The sequence below is a fragment of the Solanum pennellii genome, chromosome 11, assembly GCF_001406875.1.
Source record: "Solanum pennellii chromosome 11, SPENNV200".
NCBI lineage: Eukaryota > Viridiplantae > Streptophyta > Magnoliopsida > Solanales > Solanaceae > Solanum > Solanum pennellii.
Genome location: NC_028647.1, coordinates 65,308,615 through 65,330,546, shown reverse-complemented (window position 1 = coordinate 65,330,546; position 21,932 = coordinate 65,308,615). Strand labels below are relative to the sequence as shown.

At 33.0% G+C, this 21,932-nt stretch overlaps 4 protein-coding genes across 5 annotated transcripts; all 4 read left to right on the top strand.

Moving 5' to 3' along the window:
• Nucleotides 1-811: 811 nt before the first annotated feature.
• On the top strand, nucleotides 812-4,462 carry LOC107004452 (40S ribosomal protein S13). Its single transcript, XM_015202649.2, has 5 exons — nucleotides 812-970; nucleotides 1,055-1,127; nucleotides 1,857-1,995; nucleotides 2,199-2,385; nucleotides 3,998-4,462. Exons 1-5 carry the CDS (start codon nucleotides 948-950, stop codon nucleotides 4,029-4,031), a joined length of 456 nt encoding a protein of 151 aa, XP_015058135.1. The 5' UTR covers nucleotides 812-947; the 3' UTR covers nucleotides 4,032-4,462.
• A 2,666-nt stretch (nucleotides 4,463-7,128) lies between these two features.
• LOC107004450 lies at nucleotides 7,129-13,093 on the top strand. 2 transcript variants are annotated; one of them, XM_027912891.1, is made up of 5 exons: nucleotides 7,129-7,288; nucleotides 8,496-9,540; nucleotides 9,770-9,965; nucleotides 12,071-12,153; nucleotides 12,678-13,093. In XM_027912891.1, the coding sequence occupies exons 2-5, from the start codon at nucleotides 8,653-8,655 to the stop codon at nucleotides 12,750-12,752; spliced, it is 1,242 nt and encodes a 413-aa protein (XP_027768692.1). In that variant the 5' UTR covers nucleotides 7,129-7,288; nucleotides 8,496-8,652; the 3' UTR covers nucleotides 12,753-13,093. The 2 variants fall into 2 exon arrangements, with proteins under 2 accessions (XP_027768692.1, XP_015058133.1); XM_015202647.2 differs by having other exon boundaries at nucleotides 8,493-9,540.
• A 1,765-nt stretch (nucleotides 13,094-14,858) lies between these two features.
• On the top strand, nucleotides 14,859-19,051 carry LOC107004451 (calmodulin-like). Its single transcript, XM_015202648.2, has 3 exons — nucleotides 14,859-15,022; nucleotides 16,642-17,011; nucleotides 18,953-19,051. The coding sequence occupies exons 1-3, from the start codon at nucleotides 14,947-14,949 to the stop codon at nucleotides 19,047-19,049; spliced, it is 543 nt and encodes a 180-aa protein (XP_015058134.1). The 5' UTR covers nucleotides 14,859-14,946; the 3' UTR covers nucleotides 19,050-19,051.
• A 925-nt stretch (nucleotides 19,052-19,976) lies between these two features.
• Nucleotides 19,977-21,758, top strand: LOC107004143 (glucan endo-1,3-beta-glucosidase). The gene has a single exon (XM_015202380.2). The coding sequence runs from the start codon at nucleotides 20,236-20,238 to the stop codon at nucleotides 21,472-21,474; it is 1,239 nt and encodes a 412-aa protein (XP_015057866.1). The 5' UTR covers nucleotides 19,977-20,235; the 3' UTR covers nucleotides 21,475-21,758.
• The last annotated feature ends 174 nt before the right edge of the window (nucleotides 21,759-21,932 follow it).

Here is a 21,932-nt window from a genome sequence, read left to right as displayed (position 1 = left end):
GATAGGGGTAATGTATGGGTACACACTACCTTCTTTATGTTTTTATGCTAAAGGGTGACAATTTGCGCTCAGTTGATGCTATGCAAATAATACAATTATCTTATTACTACTAGAACAAATACAAAACTGTCGAAATAGTTCAAAAGTTTAAACGCAAGTCCAAAAATTTGTCAAAATCGGTTAAAATTTAAATAATTAAAAAAAAAAAACAAATATATATAAACTGGGGCACTACAAACAGGGAGTTATGCCCAATGACATCAGAAATGAGTGATCTCGAACTTTTGATACCCCGTCTATTGAACAGATCTAATAACTCAAAAGTTCCTTGTTAAAATTTTGTTAAATTAAATTACGAGGGTCTATCATTTCTCCCGAATGACTCTTACACTTTGTTTGGATTATTGTTATCCATTGTTTCATAATGTATTATATTATATTGTACTCTATTATATTGTATTGTATGATAGAAATAATGTTTGGTTGAATTGTATTGTTTGTTATTGTTTGGTTTGATTGTATCATACTGTATTGTAATTTATAAATTTACTAAAATATTCTTAATTATTATAGGATAGGAGGTTTTACTAGATTTAAATAATTAAGGTAAAGGGTAAAATAGTATTTTGAAATATTATGTAAAAATATAATTGAAAAAAAATTAAGTAACAATTGAAACATACCAAATCAGTTGTTCCATAAAATAGGGGTTTTACGAGTGAGCACAAAATAGGAACAGAAGTGCAAAATGTTCCATTAGATGTCTAAAGCTGGACCTAAAATTTAACGGCCCAAATCTTTTTATAACAAAATTGAAGCCCAAAATACCTGCAACTTCGATAAACCCTAGAAGAAGAAAGAGCCTTTTAGGGTTTGTCAACTTCCATCAACCAACCGAAGCTACAATTTGAGCAACACAGTTCAGTGAGCTCACTCTAATCTTCGCCATGGGTCGTATGCACAGTCGCGGGTAAGTTTTCTCCATATTTCTACTAGTAAGCATACTTTTTTTTTCCCCAATTTTTTCACCATTTTTTTTTGTGTTGGGTTTCAGTAAGGGTATCTCAGCGTCGGCTCTTCCTTACAAGAGAACTCCTCCAAGTTGGCTTAAGATCTCTGCTCCAGATGTAAATCATCTAATCTTTTTTTTTCTGTTTCTCAATAGGTAATTTAGTCATATTTGAATAAATTAGTATGTAAAATTAAGCTGAAAATTGAATTTGTTTATCAAGTCTTATGAGTTAATTTTTTTTTTAAATGTATAACCAAACAAACTTTTGAAGGAAAAAGAACTGATTTTTTTTAATGTCCACGCAGTCACGTACACTTTGTTTGGATGGTTGTTACATATCTTTTTCATCGTGATATTTCGTATTGTATTGTATCGTGTCGTGTCATATTGTATTGATGAATTCAACTTTTAGGTTGTATCATTTACAGTGGTTATATCTATTAGAAAAGTGGGGCAAGGGTTTAGGGTTGTTAAGACTATTTGATATAAATAAAGATAAAATGAGAAGAAAAAATATGGTAACAAATGATCACATCAAATTATTGGTAACTTTTTGTCACTGGCGATACGATTCAATAAAGTTTAAGTAATAAATAATAATCAAAACAAACATTGTACTTAGAATAACAATATAATACCACAAGTAACAACCATCCAAACAAGCTGTTAATCCATACATCTTTATACAGTAACAACGAGCAAATAGGTGAAAGATCAATGTATGATTGAGTGTGTTTAGGTGACAACGATACTAAACAAGCTGGTAATGTTTACATCTTCATATAGGAACAGTGAGCAAATAGATGTTAAGATCAATATATGATGATTCTGTTTTGATAATTAGGTGGAGGACAATATCTGCAAGTTTGCGAAAAAAGGATTGACACCTTCACAAATTGGTGTGATTCTTCGTGATTCTCATGGAATTGCTCAAGTCAAGAGTGTCACCGGGAGCAAGATTTTGCGTATCCTCAAAGCTCACGGTATTTTGTTATATTTTTCCAGATCATCAATGCTGCTAGGAAATTCAACTGTGGTTATATTTAAATAAAATTTGGTTAAATATATCAATTAGAAGGAAATGTGCCCCAATAGTGTGGAATATATATTTATAATTTACTGTTTAGAATGGAATTAATGAGCAGTTGAGTGATTTATCATATGTATTTTTTTGACAATTCGATAGGACTTGCTCCTGAGATCCCGGAGGATCTATACCACCTTATTAAGAAGGCAGTTGCCATCAGGAAGCATTTGGAGAGGAACAGAAAGGACAAGGATTCCAAGTTCCGCTTGATTTTGGTGGAGAGTAGGATTCACCGCCTTGCTCGTTATTACAAGAAAACTAAGAAGCTTCCACCTGTCTGGAAATAGTAAGTCTCTCTCTTTCACTCCTAACAATGTGACTTTGCATTTCCCCTTCTTTGGTGGTTTGGTTGCTTCCGGGATTCGTTATTTTCAGAATATTAATCTTTAACTTTAGTGGTTGTGTGATTCTTTGTGGCTTATGTTTGCTATATGATTAAGAGATTGAATGAAGCGTAAGAAAAGGAATGGATAGAACATTAGTACTGTACCTTTTTAGAGATGATCTATCATAATGTTCCCTGTCTATTCCTTTCTTGTGTGGTTCAACGTGAATGGCTTCTAAATTATGACTCACCAGTTATGGTGCATATTTTTTTCCACATGGAAAGGATCTTTTTGAAGAATAAAGCTGAAACATTGCTTTCTTTGCTTTATTCCTATCTTACTACTCCAAATGAGATACCTTTTAGTCAGTTCTTATTCATCCTGGTAAGGCTTTTTGGCAGAGTTGAGCTAAAATGCTGGTTTACTATTATAATGATTCTGGTACCAATTTGAAGGCCAAACATTAATTGACATGTTGCTGTAGTTTAATGTTGATTTATTCCACCTTAGAACCCCGGAAAGAAACTAGTCATTAGGTTTGATTTGCATACTTGGGTTAAAAAGAAACTAGTCTTTCTTGTTACTAGTAAACTTTGATACGACTTTTAGTTCATAAAATTTCACTATTTCATTTTACTTTGGCTGTAAGTTACCACAGCCAAGTTACCTATATTCCCTCAAGACCGCTTAACACCAACTCAAGACTGCACATAGCCTGTTTGTCCAGGTTCAAAATCTACTTTGAGAAGTGCTTTTTGTTAGAAGTGTTTTCGGACTTTTAGAGAGTAGTTATTTGTTTCTGGCTAATTAATTTAAAAAACCTATTTGCATTATTAGCCTAGTGCAAAATTATATGATCTCCTATTCAAGAAAGCCTCAACTACATACATGGGTCCCTTAATCACAAAGCATGAGCTTTAATGAAAAAAGACGCAAAGGGAGACAAACTACAAATTTATATTTTAGTCCAAGACTAATAATTATAAGCATGAATGACGAAAATATCAATTGTTTAGTGGCACCTCTTCAAAAGATGCTCATTGGCAAGAAAACACCTTAAGAACCTTGATGATGATACCGAACTCACGTTGGGTGAGATGAAATGCTCAACTCATTTCAAGCTCACTTTAGGGCTAAAGCGCGCTTTAAGCATGCCTTGTACAATGTTGGTAGCTACTAGGTCTAACCAATATTTTTATGTAGCAACAATTGAACAAGTGAGGAATATCAATTGTTTAGTGGCACCTCTTCAAAAGATGCTCATTGGCAAGAAAACACCTTAAGAACCTTGATGATGATACCGAACTCACGTTGGGTGAGATGAAATGCTCAACTCATTTCAACCTCACTTTAGGGCTTAAGCGCGCTTTAAGCATGCCTTGTACAATGTTGGTAGCTACTAGGTCTAACCAATATTTTTATGTATATAAAATAGATGTTGAATCTCCTCATCTTCTTCGTGTGTTTACTTATATTTTGAATCCCTTCGGTGAATTGATCACGCTAGTGTATTCTAGCGTTACTATAATCAAACCCTTTTGCTGATTATGAATGTTTTTCATTATTTTACAGTGAGTCTACCACAGCAAGTACACTAGTAGCTTAAACTGAGACATGGATGGATTATTAGCTTTGAGAAGAAAGATTGATCAGCTAAAGTCTTCTTCTCTATGTATTCGAATAGTTCTCAGGTCCATTTTTTTTGAATTTTGATACTTAATAGATGCTTTAATTTGGGTATTGATGTCAATTTCTTTCGACTACTCGATGAATATCCAGCTCTACTCAACCTTTTTCTTGTTGTTCACCTCAACATTCCTCACTTGTTCAATTGTTGCTAAGCCCTGGGATGTGACGGTGGACTTAGGGCCTGTTTGGATTGACTTTTGGCTTAAAAGCACATAAAATAAGTCTATCCAAACGGACACTTTAAAAGCCACCTATAGATTCTTTATGCCTATTACCCACTTTGGATGATGCTTTGTATTATTACTATAGCGGTTGGTTGACATAGAGTTAATCGATGCTTATTCCCTAGATATTGTTGTCTGATTCATTGATGATATTTTTACTGATTATACTAATTGTGAATCTTCAAATATCTCAAACGATATGAACTAGTAATTTTGAAAAGGAAAATTTTATAGTAAAAAAACTAGAACAGGTAAAAAGAAACAATAAAGGGATATTACAGATGGCACTTATTCTTTTATTTATGATATTTATATCAAATAAAGCAATTTGATTGTTTAATTAAATTATATGATTAAGTGATAAATATATTTTTGAACGATATATATATATATTACATTTGTTGATTTGATATAATAGAGGAGTCATAACGTTCATATATATCGATCTTTTGGTAAATCTTAATTAATTAAAAAATTTAGAGGAGATTTAACAAATAAATGATTTTCATTTTTTAAAATAATTATTTCAGAAAAAAGTAACTGAAAGGGGCAAATGATGAACATATAGAAATAACAAATAAATTATCTTAAAGCACTTCATTAATAAATTTAGACCACTAAAGAATGTGTAAAAAGGAATAAAATTCAATCAACAAAATATATTTTAAGGGTAAGAAAATAATGACTAAGAATATTAAACTAATTGACAAGCTAAAATTCTGGTATTAAATACATAGTACTGAAAAATAAATATTATGATGATATATAAAAGAATGAAAATAAAAATTCAAAATTGGGACAATCATAACAAACGTTTCAAAATTTATAATAATAAATAACTTTAAAGGAAAATTAACATACTTAACTCAGTATTAATGAACAATTATTAATGACCTGGAGTTGGTAATACAAATATTAACACACATAAAATAAAGAAAATAAAGCTGATATTTAGCCAAATATGACTAGTGCAAATTTGCAATTTAATTTTTTACCATAAATTCATATTATTATCTTTTATTTTTCTCACTAATAGTAAGTAATAGGTAATCATTGATTGTTTTGTTAGTCATTTACGCTAATAATCTTCTTTGATGGTCGTGTAAATTTTTGTCCTTTACCTTTTGTTACTATTTGATAATTTTTATACCTCAATTGTTGTGTTATTTTTGTAGTTTTTTTTTAATTTTCGATTTTTTTTTTTGATTTTGATGAGTTGTAAGATAAAAAATTCCCTTTTTCATAAATAATCGGTTAAAATAGTTTAATGAGAAAGCATCTGTTTACGTTCGTAGTTGCAATAAGTTTTCTTTTTTGTTTCGAGTTTTTTTCTTCTGGTAATTACGTTATCGGCTTTGTAATTATTTTGGTTTTTTTTATTTATCACAATTGATTCAAAATATATATTTTTGTAATCGCATTATTGGTTGTGTATTTATTTTGTTTTTTTTAATTTTTGTTCTATATAATTATTGGTTTTTGTATCTCGATCATCATATTATTTCATTGTAATTTTGTTATGTTACTATTTTTTATTTTCGTTATTATATGTTGTTTTGTGTACTTTTGTTCCTTCTTTTTTAGGATCACTTTTGCAAATATTTTTCGTTGAACCGAAAATTTATCAGAAACAAGGCGTAGTTATTAATTTTCACCTAATACAACAATAATTATCCATTATTATCCGATAATGTGAGATTTAATGAGGATAAAATATCCGCATACCTAATTTCTACATCAAATTAGAAATACACATAATCGAAAAATAAATAAATAATCAAATTAAAGAAAACAAGATGCAATAATAAAATAACAAAAAGTAGCAAACCAATACTATAATAAAATAAGGGAAACTTACATAAATATACTATAATAAAAAATATTTACCATTTATAGCAATAACATTTTCTTTTCACTTAACCACTTTTAATTCATTTATAATACAAGTTTAATACATATTACAGAGATAAATTTATTATTCAAATATAATACAAGTTTTAATGATGAATAATACATTTATCACACATTTTAATACACTTATAATACAATGTGACAATTTTTTACCAAATAAACATAATATATTTCAAAAACAATTATAATTCAGATATATTGCATACATAATTCACTTTTAATACATATTACAGATTTATCACAGTATTGCTATAAATGGTAATAAACAAAAAGTATCGCTAAAATCAGTAATTATTTTTAAAAATATATTAATTCATGTAATTTTTCCATAAAATAATATTATAATTAAATTACACAAAATAATTAGGGACTACAAATCAATATGTACTTGTTAATATAGATATCCTTCGCACAAAATCAAACTATGTAATAATAACAATAACTAACATATTCAATAAAATATTATAAATTGAGTAATTTTAAAAACGAAAAAAGGGAAAAGAAGTGAAAGGAAAAGACCAACAAAAATTATCGTGGAGTGATTAATGCTCTTTCGTTTTTAAATCAAAATTTCGAGTTTGAGTTCTCTGAATATAAATTCGCTTTTGTTAGAGAGTGAAGGAAAAAAAGTAATGAAAAGAAGTTTGCAACAAAAACCGACATGAGGCTTCAATGTGAATACCAAACAACGATTGAAAAACAAAAAAAAAAGAATATCAATAAAAAGTTAAATCGTAGCAAATCTAAATTTAATTTAATTTTAATATGAATACAAATAAAAAATAAGAAAATAAAAAGTTATTACTCCTTTTATCCCAATTTACATCAAACTCAAACAAATCTATAAAATTTTTCGATAAATTTATTTGAATCTCGAAATTTCGCAAACGAAATATGTTTGGAGCCCAAAGAAAAGACGGCTTTCCATAGGAACAAGTGCTCCGTTTCGCCATTAAAGCATTTTTTTTTCCTTCGCTTCTTCTTCAGACAACAAAGAGAAAACTTAGTGTGGGTATTTTCTCTTTTCTCTTATTTGCAGGTAAAATTTTCACATTTTTTTTTCTTTACTAAAAGCCCTTCTTTTTGTTGGATTCTGGAGTTTATTTCTTGGTATGGTTCACGATTGAGTGTGTATTTGTCTGTTTTTTTTCCCACTAAATTGTATACATTTGATTTCTTGTTTACACCCATGTCTTTGTTTTTGTTATATGTTTATATATATGTTAAAAAAATTTGATCTTTGTATATAATATTGTAATTTTAGGTCCCCTTAGCACAACCCTTTTCCCTGTTTGATGACAAGATAACCATGATAGTTAAATTTTATAAACAACAACTACAAACCCAATGTAATCTCACAGATGGGAAGTGTGGTGTTTACGTAGTCTTACTCATGCCTTGGGAAGGTAGAAAGATTGTTTTCGATATATATATGGCTCAAGTAAAACACTATCAAACTTAAGTATGGAAAGAAAATAGATAATTTTTTTTCATTTTCTTTTGGATATTCTATACATCTTGAGTTTGTCCTAGCCTAGGTGGATTGAGTTACCTTAATACTTGTCGTTGGTTGGAGGTGAAAAGTATCCCGTGGAATTATTCGAGCTGTACGAAACCGGGCCCGGATTCCATGGTAATTCTATACATCTTGAGTTCTTGAATTTTGGTTTGTTTTTATGGCCTCAGTATATGAACCTTGAATGAAAAGTTTTTTGAAGTATTATTTGCCAAACTTACGTGTAGCTTAGCTGTCAATGAAGTTGGTGAAAAACATGGGATACCACGATTTAGTGTAATTCGTTACGTGTGTTGGTGCCTGGGGGAAGTTAATAGGTACTTGAAGGAATAGTTGAGGCGTGCACATGTTGATCTGAACCCCTTTATAAAGAAGAATCTTTGATCTATTTAGGTATGGATATTTAGTAGACACACTGTGTCCGTATATATCTAGTGCGAGTGTGTTCAACTTTGAGAAAGTTTGTAGTGTATTTGGAAATATCCCTACAGAGGCCCAATACCCATGGCATACCATCTAATGCTGGTATGACAACACAATGACGAGTTTATTTAAGTGCACAATACATGGATTATGTATATAACTATATATGTACGTACATTCACGAGTTCTTGGATTCTAAATTTTTTCGTTCTCATGGATTTTGGATTCTTGGACATTGATTAAGTTCTTTCCATTTTTATGATATGTTATTTTATGGACATTGACTATTCCTTTTGTTTTTTAGCAGCTGGAGTTTTCAGAAAAAGACTTTCATTTCATGTAGATGGTGAAATTTATGAAGTTTTTTACTGCATCTCTATGTTTATGAATGAGTGGAATTGGGGTGAAATAGCAGTGAATTTTTGTTGTGAGCTGTTTGTTTGTTGGAGCTGAATTCTATTTTAATGGGTCGACCAGGATTGAGGAATTATGACGATCATTATGAAGCAAGACGTGGAAACAGAAAGAGAGCAAAATATTCCGGTGAAGTAAAGTTTAGTGACAATCGCAGGCAAAAGATTTCAAGATTAGAGAATGTTGATGCGGATTATGTTGAGTTTGTGAAGCTACTCTACAACTATGATATAAATTCTCAGTCATACACAAATGAACATGGAAATAATGTCAGCTATGATGAGGTTGAGGATGAGGATGATACTGACCCGCAGTACAAGATATTTTTGGCTAATGCCAAGCGTGATGGGAGGTCATATATCCTTAACCTCAATAGAAAGGATGAGTTTCCTGTGTCCATTAGGTATGAAAAAGAGAGTGCGTGTAATAATGGGTGCAAATGTTTCTGTTGTCAAAAACAGAAAGATATGGAGACTCAAAAGGATGCTGTGGATGAGGCAATCTCACTCAATATATGTAGCAAAGATGAGCTAAAAAATTGGAGATTTCCAAGGACTGATCCCAGGTATGATAGCAATAGATCCATGGGAGGCATGGATGTGATATTTGAGCCTTCCGATCCTACTTCTCAGAGAAACAATGAGAATATGAGCCGGAAGCTTAGCACGGGGCAATGTGGTGCATCCAAGAGGCAGGGGAAGTGTGAGACTAAGATAAAGTCGTGTGAGGAGAAGATGGTGGAAAAAGGGAGTAAACTAGTACATGTCAGAGACAAAGAAAAAGCATCTGATGTAGGTGAAGATTATGCGTTACTTCTGGAGAATCTTCAATGTGAAAAATGGGGCATGAAAGCCTCGTTAAGCGGCTGCAATATCAAGTATGAAGCTTCTGATGATGACCTTGAAATCCTTTACGACAGTAATGATATGCTCAAGAAGGTTGAAGCTTTAACTTTACAGCTTTTTCTGCAAAAGATCACTAGAGTGTCTTCCGTCCTTTGTTTCTCCTCCCTATTTTACTCTTCCGTCCTTTGTTTCTCCTCCCTATTTTACCCTAAGTCCTTACCTGCTCTGTTTGTTAGTTTGAAGTCTGTGGAAATAGTTCTTCATGATGCTTGTATGTGAATGAGCTTCAATATATACTAAGGTCAAGGATGTATATCCACAGAAACGTGAGCCGTCTGAGTTCAGGAAGAAAGTCACAGATCTTCTGAAGAAGCCTTACAATCCAAAGGAGTACAAAGAACTATGGACATATGTCAATGATCAAAAACCAGTGGAAAGGAATATGGAATCGCGTAGAGGGGGAGTGAAGTCTTACAAGACAAAGAAAATGGGAAAATCATATCTGGAGTACTATACAGGTAAGTCCAACATCCTGTAAGTTGCATTTTCATTGATAATACGATTTCCAGTGGTTTCAAAGTTTTGGTACCACTGCACCTTTGCTTGGTTTCTGTTGTGTATGTGTAATATATAACCTGTTGTTCTGGTGAATTAATGCCCTCTCAAACATTAGTAAATATTTGGGTAATGGTCCTCACTTGTCATTGAACTCAAAATGCTTGGAGTAATTTCCTTCTGATATCTTAAAACACTTCAATTTTGCAGTCTCTGATATCATCTTTGAATGTCTTGCTAGTTTCTCTAAAGTATGCTGTCAAGGCAAAATAATAACGCCAAATGTTTTAAGATTTTATGTTGTACAAAGAATGACCATCCAAAAGATGTGGCATCTTAAATTAAAAGAATAGGCCAGTGTTGTCAAAGGAGTGCCTTAAGCCTTGAAGCGGGGCTCAAAACATGTGAGGGCTTTGCCTCACTTAATGGGCGCTTCAGTGTCATCGTAGGACACTAAATAACTGATATTTCACTCTAGGGTAAAAAAAAATTCAAAATTTCTTTGTCTATATATTCGTTATTCATGCTTATAAGTATTAGTCTTGGACTAAACATATATTATATATTTGTAAATTTTCTCCATTTGTGCCTTTTTTCTTTTAAAGGTCATGTTTTATTTGCACTTAAAGCTCCAAAGGACCTTAGAGCTTTTTTGCGCCTTTTCACTTTTGATAACACCGGTTGGCTTTAAGTTTTATGGAACCCTGGTCATTTATACCATCCATAGGCCATAGCATAACTAGTAATTTAGGTTGACTGCTGACTACTAGCTCCAAGCAAGATGTAAAATTATTTTTAGTATTGTTTCATACTTCTACAAAAAAATAAATTAGTTTGCATATTCCTTCTTAAAAAAAATTATGAATTTGTCTATTTGTGTTACAACCTCCCAAGGATGAGGAGGTCAATTGCTAAGTGATGTTTAGGACGGTTAATTTTTGAATTAATTATGGAGAGAAAAAGAACTAGAGATAATCACGAACTACGAACAGTACTAAAAATCCTTTTCAAATTGTTAGTTTCTCGCAAAGTTTTGTACTTCTCCTACAGTGAGATCCTTGTTCCTAAGTACATGTTCACAAAAGACATGAAATTTTTTCATCCTAATATTACATTTGAAGCCAATGTCCGTTGAGCTGGAGGACTTCTAGGTCATTAATATGCACCATCTCAGAGAAACTTAGTGATGGCAAACAAAAAAAGGGAAAAGCTTTCATAAAATATGTATATGGTTGAAATTTGTACTTATTATCCTTCTCCAACTATGGTATTATTCGCATGTTTTGAACCATCAATGTCATGTTGCTTGGTTTTAATATTGATATAATGCTCCACGTGGATTTTTTCGGGAAATTTATTTCAAAATTTTATTTCTCTCAACCAAAATTTGTGTCCTGATTATATTTTATAACCATCTTACCACTCAAGAAAAATGGAACAATGTGATATTGTACTTTGGAGTCGTTCTGCAAATCAGGATATCACTTACAGACTATATGAGAGGTTGACTATTTGTAAATAGTGCACCACAGATCGAAACTCTAGCAGTACTAAAAAACAGCATTTGAAAATTATTTTCGTTTGTATGCCCCCCAAGAACTCATCCACCTCTTTTTTTCTCTTGGGAATAGGAGCCTGAAAGCATAGATATCACGAAGGAACCAGATTATATTTAAGTTGCATGGCACTGTTCCTTTAACCAAAATAATTCATGTTTCCGTAGGAAGAAGCTCAGTATTGAGAGCTAGTTGTTCTTTGTAATTTTGGGAAATTTGGGATTGTCTAATGCTAGAAATGTGAACTAGTTGTTTTTTGATATTTTGGGAAATTAGGGATTGTCGATTGCTAGAAACATTAATTGATTTAGGTGATTTTCTTGTTCTCTTCTTTTGTAAGTTTGATGTATTATATCTGCTGTATATCAATGACAATCTTCAACTTCACCTCTCTCTGAGTTGTCGGCAGTTTGGGCACTATGAAGTCATTCAAATTTGTGCTTAATTTTCACTTTAGTTGCACTATAGCCGTTTACATAATAGTACATCTTTTCAATTAATTTGTACTGCAGACCTTAAGGAAAGACTTGAAGTAGTTGGTAATAACGAGAGGAAGAAGTTGAAGATCATGCGTGGCTTTTCGTTTTGGTTACAGGTGAGTGGCTCATCTCAGCATTATTTATGGAGAATATATTGATGGTTTTCTTTCGGCTTGTGCTATTGATTTGTGTATGTCCATCTGTTGCTAATCAATGAAAGAAATTTATTGGTCAAAAGATATTGTTGTATGGATCTATGTTTTAAATACAAGGTTTAAAGCAATATCAGAAACTAATTCCTAGTTTCAAATTTGATTTTCATCATAGCGTTTTCTTTGTAACTGTCCAGAGAAAACGATTTTGTTGAGTTGAGTGTCTATTGGGAACAACCTTTATTTGGAGCAATCAATGATTTAAATCCCATTCTAATTTTTAGTCGGGAACCTGGTTTTTCACTATGTTCTATTTATTGCATGTATGATGATAATATGAAATGAGCTTAAATGAAGAAGTAAGATTCATATAGCCGACCCCAACTTGTTCAAGGATTGAGACATAGTTGTTGTTGTTGTTCTATTTGCATCCTAGTGGTTTATAGACGAGTTTTAGTAATGTACTTTCTCGTTTGGTGTTTTGCCAGAATCTCACTAACGCAGGAGCCTTCAAACCATGGAACGATACTGAGTTTCTTGCACTGGTAGCTGGATCTAGTTAAGAAGTGATGCACTTCCAGTCCAACTTTAACCGATTAACCACTCAAAGACGATCACCGGAACATGTATATGATGAATATTGTGGTGAAGACTGAAATCATGGACTCCATTTTATAAAAAGTCAGTATATCATACAGGAAAGCAAACGTAGACGCGGATCATCTTGTGAATTTTCTGCATAGCCGCGGAACTTTTTGTTTCTTATTTTTGTGATCTTCCAAGTTCTCCCTCCTGTCCTTATTTTTTAAAGGCCCTGGGAATTTTGTACATTCTCAAACAAGGATGTAAATGGAGTTGATTCAGTGTATGCAAAAGTGTGCATATTAGTCTTTTTTTGGACTAATTTTTCCTTTGTAAGGTGACAAGGAGAATATCATAGTTCTCCGGAATGGAGTCGTCTTTACTAGGAAAGGATGTTAATAGCGTCGCTTATAAAATTGCCCCTCGTTAATATCGCGATTCTGAAAAAGATCTACAAGTATTGACCCTTCGGGATGGTCCAATAGTTTGAGCTTTGGACTTTCATGCTGGAGGTCTCAAAATCGAAAGCCCTTGTTCAGCGAAAGCAAGGGGTTTGCCTTCTAGGTTGAGCTTGTCGCACCGGCTTGCCTATGGCAGGTTACCTCTCTTATGTGGTTTTTCGAGCTATTGCTTTGGAACGAGAATTTTATCATGTGTGCACCCAAAGACTGATGATTGCGAATTTTTCATTAAAAAACAAAAAAGATATACAAGCATTTGGACAAAATAGAATTAGATTTTTTGGAATATTTACTTTACAATTATTGGAAGGGGAATTTTGGAGTTGTCTTCAATTTAATCATTAGGTATATAACCAATCACAATTGTATATATTCGATTCAAATTCTTTATAAATTATATTCAAATAAAAATGAAAAATATTTGAAATTTGTGGTCGCCTATTTAATATTTGCATTGTAATCTAATGAAATAAATTATTATTTTTTTTGATTTCTCAACCTTGTTGTTTGTTGAACCAAACCTTCTACTAACATTGGTTTATTTGTCAATCGTGTTAGCTTTGTTATTCAAATGAAATAACGAAATAAGTTGATATGTTTTTATATCACACATAATATAAATCTTAACTCAGACGTCCTTTTGATCATTGCAACAACATTATAATTATCTTTTGCTTCTTTTACGATTTTGTTTATGACAGTTCCGTGATAACTGTCAGTGGCTAAGCGTGAATTATGTGGAGCTGAATCAAGTTCTCTTTTCAGTGTTCTCGTTCTTATCCGATTCATTGTGGTTCAAAGAAATTCTTACTTGCATCTAAAATGTCACATACTATACAATTCTGCTTCTTAAAATTCCGTTTACAAAGTTACTTGATAACTGTCAGAACATCGTTGTTTAAGAGAAAGTAGGAGAGTGGCTCAACGTGATTTATGTGGAGCTGAATCAGATTCTTTTTCAGTGTTCCCATTGTTATTCGATCCGTTGTAGTTCAAATAAATTATTACTTGCATTCAAAATGTCACACACAATACAATTCTGCTTTTTAAGATTCCATTTACGACAATTACATGATAACTATCGCTTATCGAAACATCGTTGTTAAAGAGAAAGCAAGCAAGAGACTGATGAGTATGATTTATATGGAGCTGAATCAAATTCTTTTTTTAGTATTCTTGCTGTTATTCGGTCCGTTATGGTTCGAATAAATTTTCACTTGCATCCAAAATGTCACGTACAATTATATCATCAAGGCTCGAACTCGAAAACTCTAGATTACGAAGTATTTCTTTCATGACTTCTTTTTTTTTTGTCGTGGTTTTCGGGTTCGCAAATCGACTAACTGTATTCACCGGGTCCCACTGTTTCAAGGCAAGTTCACCACGATTAGTTCCACGATACAAACAAGGCAAGTTCACCACGATTAGTTCCACGATACCCTGGAGACGCGGCCGATTTGTAATGCCTCCAGTAGGGCTCGAACTAGCGACATAAAAAACTTTATCCTCAGACCTTTACCAACCGAGCTACCCGTCAGGCTTATTCCTTTCTTGACTAGATGAGTAATTTTGACTCAAAAAAGTAAAAAAGAATAAGATGCTTGGCCACCCACTATGTACCCTTTAGGAATTTTTGGACCATTATAATAACACCTCTTTGCCTTCTCCATTTTCACACACACACTAAAAAAAAAGCTCTGTGAATTAATCGATAATGGCGGATCAGCTCACTGACGATCAGATCTCGGAGTTCAAAGAAGCTTTTAGCCTATTCGACAAGGATGGAGATGGTCTCTTCTTTTTCCCTTTTATAACTTTTGTTTTTACCTCAGATCCAATCGTTGAGTTTTTCATTTTTTTGTCCTACAATTTGTTGAACAGTGTTTTGATCTATGATTTGATGTTGATGTGCTGCTAATTATTGTGCTCCGTGTTGGATAGTTTCAGTTTTTGTGGTTTAGATTTGATCTGATGAATTTATTTGTGAAACTGACGGATTCTGAGTCCAGTGTGTTGAATTCTATTGGTTAATGTTGCTTTCGATTGACAGTGCTGTGATCTATGATTTGATGTTGATGTGGTACTGTTAAGAGTTTTTGTTTATTAAGGGAATATTGTTGGATTTGGTGTTTAATTCTTTGTTATGCTGTTTTGATAGAAATGGATATGAAGAGGAGTTTATGTTAAACTGGTATCGTCTAGAATTTGGATTGGCAGTTGTTTCGATACATGATTTGATGTTGATGTGCGGATTATGAGATTTGTGTTCATTATGGAGAAATTCTGGGATTCGGTGTTTGATTGTTGGACATGCTGTTTCTTTAGCTGAGTAGTTTCAATTTGGGTTTGGGTTTGGATGGATCCATTGTGAAGCTGGTGGCTTCTAGATCTTTTTTCGGTTGATAACGGTGGTGTTGGGTTAACTTGTATGCACTTGACTAATTCATTAGGTACTTGCTACCTCCACCACAAGTACTGGTTAAGTGGGAAGAAATCACCTATTGTCTTAACCTCCGCTGAGATTTGAACCAACTCACTGCATTGACAACTAGGCAATATCCTTGGGTGAAAAAGAAATTGGTGGCTTCTAGATTTTGGGTCAATGTGTTGAATTCTTTGGCTGATATTTCTTGGTAGTTAGGAATTTGTTTGTATGGGAAGTTTTGAAAACCGTGTTTTTGGGAGTTGCATTTTTCTTGATTATATCAAGTTATACAAGTCAATTGCCTTTTTTTTTTCTATTTGTGGATCATGATACCTTTGACTTTATTTCTTGATGGATTGTTTCCATTTGTTCAATGTGGTAATGTGTTGACTTCAAGAAAAGAGCGTTCAAGTCTGTAGATGTGCTTGAGAAAAACCCAAGTTTGTAATTATATGCAACTATAAACATCCACAGGCTGGTAGTATGCTATTGGAAGATAGCAGTAATAAGTAAAATATAGTGGTAGCAAGAGTTAGTACTCGAATATGAGTAGCTGCTGCCTCTTGAAATAGTTGATGCTTTTAGATGAATGGAATTCAAGTGATTTTGCCAATTTTATTTCTGTTCTGTTTGGATATGAGTTTCCTTTTGCTTTTCTTCCTTATATATGGAGATTGCCACATAGAATTCTTATTAATGTTGGTTAACTGTATTCCTCATTGTTGGGATCATTCATAGGATTCTTATTATTGTGATGAAACTTGTGTTTCTGTTTCTCCTTTCTTACACTTTGAATGGAGGAGTGAGGATTCATATAGCTGTTCCCAACTTGTTTGGGTGAGGCTTACTTATTGTTGTTTTACACTTTGAGCAGAGAACTGCGGAAAAGGGAGAGGGGGGATGTGATAAACTAGTTTAAGTGTTTGTAACCTGTAAGCTCTTAAAGCTTAACATGTTCAATAACTATGTGCAACTGTGCTGCAGGTTGCATCACAACTAAGGAGCTTGGAACCGTGATGCGGTCATTGGGGCAGAACCCAACTGAGGCTGAGCTTCAAGACATGATCAATGAAGTTGATGCTGATGGGAATGGGACCATTGACTTCCCTGAGTTCCTTAACCTGATGGCTCGCAAGATGAAGGACACTGATTCTGAGGAGGAGCTCAAGGAAGCTTTTAGAGTGTTTGACAAGGATCAGAATGGATTTATCTCTGCTGCTGAGCTTCGCCATGTCATGACTAACCTAGGTGAGAAGCTTACAGACGAAGAGGTTGATGAGATGATTCGTGAAGCTGATGTGGATGGTGATGGACAGATCAACTATGACGAGTTTGTCAAGGTCATGATGGCCAAGTGAGAATTGATCAACTCATCTTTATCTTTAAAACTGGAAGTACAACATAAAAGGAAAAAAAAAAAGGAACGGCAGATAAGTTTGATGAGGTTTCTGTTTCCGGTTAGGATGTGTTCTTTGACATTATTAGCTTGTTTTGGTGCTTGCCTGTTCTCCTATTTGCATTGTTTTGTAGTGCTGTTCTTTGGTATATGATTTTCTGCTCTATTCCTATTTTAGTAGTTTGGTAGCACTTCAACATTTGGTATTCAAACCTTTCTACAATTAGGGACTTTGAATGTCCTTTTCTGAAACCTTTTGATTGAGTAATTTCATTGGTATTTCATGTTCTTGCATTTGTTTGCTTTTTTTAGTTCTTATGTTTACTTGCTCTTTATGGTCCAAGAAATTTTGAGTTCTGATGGACTTGTGTCGTTGGTCACAAGTTCGACTCTTGTGTCAAGTGATCCAAGTCTATGCACAAGTGAAGAATGATAGGTGGTTGAACCCATTGTTCCTCAGTCTCGAAAGCTATGGTTTCATGAAGTGAAAGGTCGCGAAATGAAGTTCAAAATTGTCTACCAAAGGCGCTAGCGTGTACCCTGGGGTGATCATCATCACTTGTATCTCATCTCAGGACAATGGAACGTGTAACCCGCCTGCTTCTAGCTTTCGTTCTCGCTTGACGATATCATAAAACTTTTTACATGCCTTCTACTAATATAACTTCCATTTTCCCTTTTATCTTCTTTTCAGTCTCTTCCTCTATCCAAATGCCATTTTCGAGGTGTATAGAATCTAGTTCCGAGGAAGGGAACCGTTGGAGCAATGATTTAGTTATCTTCTTAGGGTATATAGGTTATTGGTTCAAGTCGTGAAATCAACCTTCAACGTTTGCATCAGGTAGGTTACATATATCACATTTCTTAGGTTGTGGCCTTTCTTTGAATCATACGTTTGCGCGAGTCCTTGATGTTTGTTTCAACCAGGTTGTTCGGAGGGGTTCTTCCTTGAGCCTTACGTTAAAGTGAGATTTTTTGTGCATCGAGCTATCATTTTCGCTTGATTTTTTTGGATTGAGGCATAGTAAATTATTGCAAGGTGTCTGCTAAAGTGATAAAATCTTGACAACAAAAAAAAAGGTTTGATTTTATTCAGTTTAAGCTTAATCTCAACGCATAACTAATTGCATTTGACTTTTCACTACTTTTTGGAATAAATAGATGCTATTCCCTTTTAGTTTAGGTTCTCTTGAGGGGGGATACAACTTTTTTATTTTTATTTATTATTTACAGAAAATCAATAAAAAAAAATAACACACGATTTTCTTAAATAAAAAAATCAAGAAACTTTTGGTAAGAAAATTGTTTTCTTTTCATATTTACATTATTGAAGATGTATTAGAGAAGAAGTATTCGTCGCTCATTAAAATCGTGCACGTAATGTATGAGTTAGATAGATTCAAAACTTATTTTAACTTATTTTCTTTCATTTATTTTTTGGTATGACAATGTCATTAAAGTTAAATGAGAAAATATGATTAATAAAGATTAATTCGGCATAGCTTAAGTTATTTGAATTGAGACATAATTAAGTTATTGCATTTAAGTTACAAATAGTAGAAGAGTTGATTTATAATTAGTTGAATTTTGAATTTTGTAATATTGATCATGAAATATTTTTGATGTGTAAATAATAGCATAGCTATACAGATTATAGAGTGGTCAATCGAACATTTTTCATTAGAAGAATGTTCTGTCTCTATAAAGAATAATATTGTATATGTTGTTCAAAAATTAACCTCCTTTTAATTAAAATACGATAAAATATTTTAACTCCTCATTTCACATTTGGTGTCATTTTTGGTTTTCACTATACACCCAATGTTTTTTTTAAAAAAAATTGTAATTTTTTTTATTAAGCTACGTGATTTAAATTATCTATTTATATATTAACTACAGGAGGCGAATGAAGATGGTACAAAGTAAAAGTATGAAACCCATTTCACAGAGCAATGGAAGAAAAGGCCGAAAGAGAGATCGATGCATAATCCTTTGATCAAAAGAAGGTTATTTTTGGGATTATTGGTTCGAAAATTAAGTTATTTCGAGATTATAGTTCTTAAACTGATTTATCTCACTTGAAAGGTAAGTTGATATAACACGAAATTTAATGGGATAATTAAAATTAAATTTATACTTTGTTTCATCGAAGTGTCGAAATAAAGTATAAATTTAATTTCAAATTTAATTTTAAAATATCCTATCTCATTTCATAAACCGAACAACTTGTATCCACTGTTGAAAAAGAAAAGCTTATTATATAATTAGCTTTGTGTGTGTTTAATTTTCTTATTAGCTTATTGTATAAAATGTACTAGCCTTCAAAATTATTAAATAAAATTATAATGTTATAACTGCTTGAATTTTGCACCAGTCATTCTTCTAATATCCTCATTTTCACTTTTTTTTTAAAAAAATTACATGAATTAATATATTTTTAAAAATAATTACTGATTTTAGCAATACTATTTGTTTATTACTATTTATAGCAATATTGTGATAAATTTATAATATGTATTAAAAGTGAATTATATATGCAATATATTTGAATAATAATTGTTTTTGAAATATATTATGTTTGTTTGGTAAAAAATTGTCACATTGTATTATAAGTGTATTAAAATGTGTGATAAATGTATTATCCATCATTAAAACTTGTATTATATTTGAATAATGAATTTATCTTTGTAATATGTATTAAACTTGTATTATAAATAAATCAAAAGTGATCAAGTGAAAAGAAAATGTTATTGCTATAAATGATAAATATTTTTTTGTTATAGTATATTTATGTAAGTTTCCCTTTTTTTTCCTTTAAGCACCAAAAATAAAGAAAATATAACATATTATATATTAGTATATAGAAATAAAGAAACATGTTAAATATCCAAATAATGATTCATAGTAATTTCATCTCGATTTAATAGAGTGTTGGAGTAACGATTTATTTGTGTTTTATGATATAAGATATAAGTTTAAGTTACGAAACTCTTAGTATTATTCTTTTCATGTATCGAGCTATTTTTTTTCGAAATTGCAGTTTTAAAATATAAAATACAAAAATTATTTTTACGAAAATTGTTTTTTTCTTCTAATAATAAAATAATTAAAGACGGACGTATATAAGAACAGAAAAATCTAAAAGAGAAGTTAGTTAGTTAGTTCAAGGCAGTGTTATTTTCATGATGCTTCCCTCGAGAACTGCGCTTCTCTCTCTCTTCATTCTCTCTCTCTTAACCGGAATTCTCCCTCCTACCGCCGTGACAGCCACCGGCAGCACCGCCAGTACTACCATCGGCTTCACATACTCCGCCGCCGTGGACAACTCTCCACCACCTGAGCATGTTGTTACAGCACTTCAATCTCTCAATATCCCCGCCGTACGACTCCTCAATCCGAGTCCAACTTTAATCCGAGCATTTTCCTACTCGAACATCTCCCTTCTCCTCACTGTACCTAATTACCTCGTCGGAGCCTTCGCTGCTAATCGCACAGCTGCTACTGTATGGGTTTACAACAATGTACTTCCGTTTCATCCTCGTGCTCGGATTTCACTCATTTCAGTCGGTTCCGATGTTATCTCTTCCACCGGCGGTCCCGGAATTTCTGATCCTACCACTGCCTTAGTCCCTGCTATGCAAAACTTACACCACGCGCTTATTGATTTAGGAATTCGTACTGTTTCAGTTTCTACGACTTTCTCCTTCATCAACGTGATTACGACGGCGTTTCCTCCGTCTGCAGCTGAGTTCCAAGAGCCTGTTAATTCGCTTGTTATCAGACCTGTACTTGAGTTTTTGGAGGAAACGAATTCATCTCTGTTAATGAATGTGTATCCGTACAATGTATATCGACTCCATGGAGAGATTCCGATTAGTTTCGCTTTGTTCCAGGAAGGTCCATTTAACTTCCGTGATGATGTTGTTACAGGTGTTAGGTATCATAATCTGTTTGATATGATGGTTGATGCTGTAATTGCTGCAATGGCGGTTTCAGGCTATGAGAATGTTCCCCTGATTTTGACGGAAACAGGGTGGCCAAGTAATGATGAGCACATGAGTGCAGAGGAGAGTCAGATGTACGCTGAGAAATACTTACAAGGACTGATTTCACATTTGAAATCTGGCCTTGGAACTCCACTCAGGAAGGAAGGTGCTGCTCAGGCTTACATTTACCAGTTGTTTGACGACGGGCCTGAATCAAATTCGAAGAAGAACAACTTAACCTCTGATGGTGGTGAAACAGTGCATCAGTACTGGGGAGTGATGTACCATAACATGACCATGAAGTACAACATCAAGTTTGACAATGCTCATCAAATTTCCACAATGCTTGGTTTACTCGTTCCCTCAATCTATTCTCTATGGCTTCTTTACCATTTCTTCTTCTGTTTTGCTTGGTCTGGATTGATGATTGACTAGTACTAGAGAAATCTTCATGTTAATACTAATTCATTGCCTGGAGGGAAACTTTGCCTGAACCAATCTCTGGTTCTTTCTCAAACTCCAAATTAGTCTACTGATGATTGCAAGCACAATCAAGAATAGCATGTGTGATACCTAGAGATTTCTGTTGCTGTTGATTGAATTTCTGTTCTAGTATTACATGAAAGCATACAAACAATGTAGTTGTTGTATTCTTAGTCTATCTGTTGCTGTTGGCTTAATTTCTTCCTCTGATATGATCACTAGTGATCCCACCATGATTACTGATTCATGCTTCCATGTATATTGAAGAAGATAGCGAATACTTGCAAGAGCTTTGATCTAGTGGTAATTAGAACTGTGCACGTGATGTGTGAGTTAGGTACACGTCATGGTTCTAATCTTATCTTAAATGAAAGTACCTTATTTGTTGATAATATTAGTTGAGGGTAAAT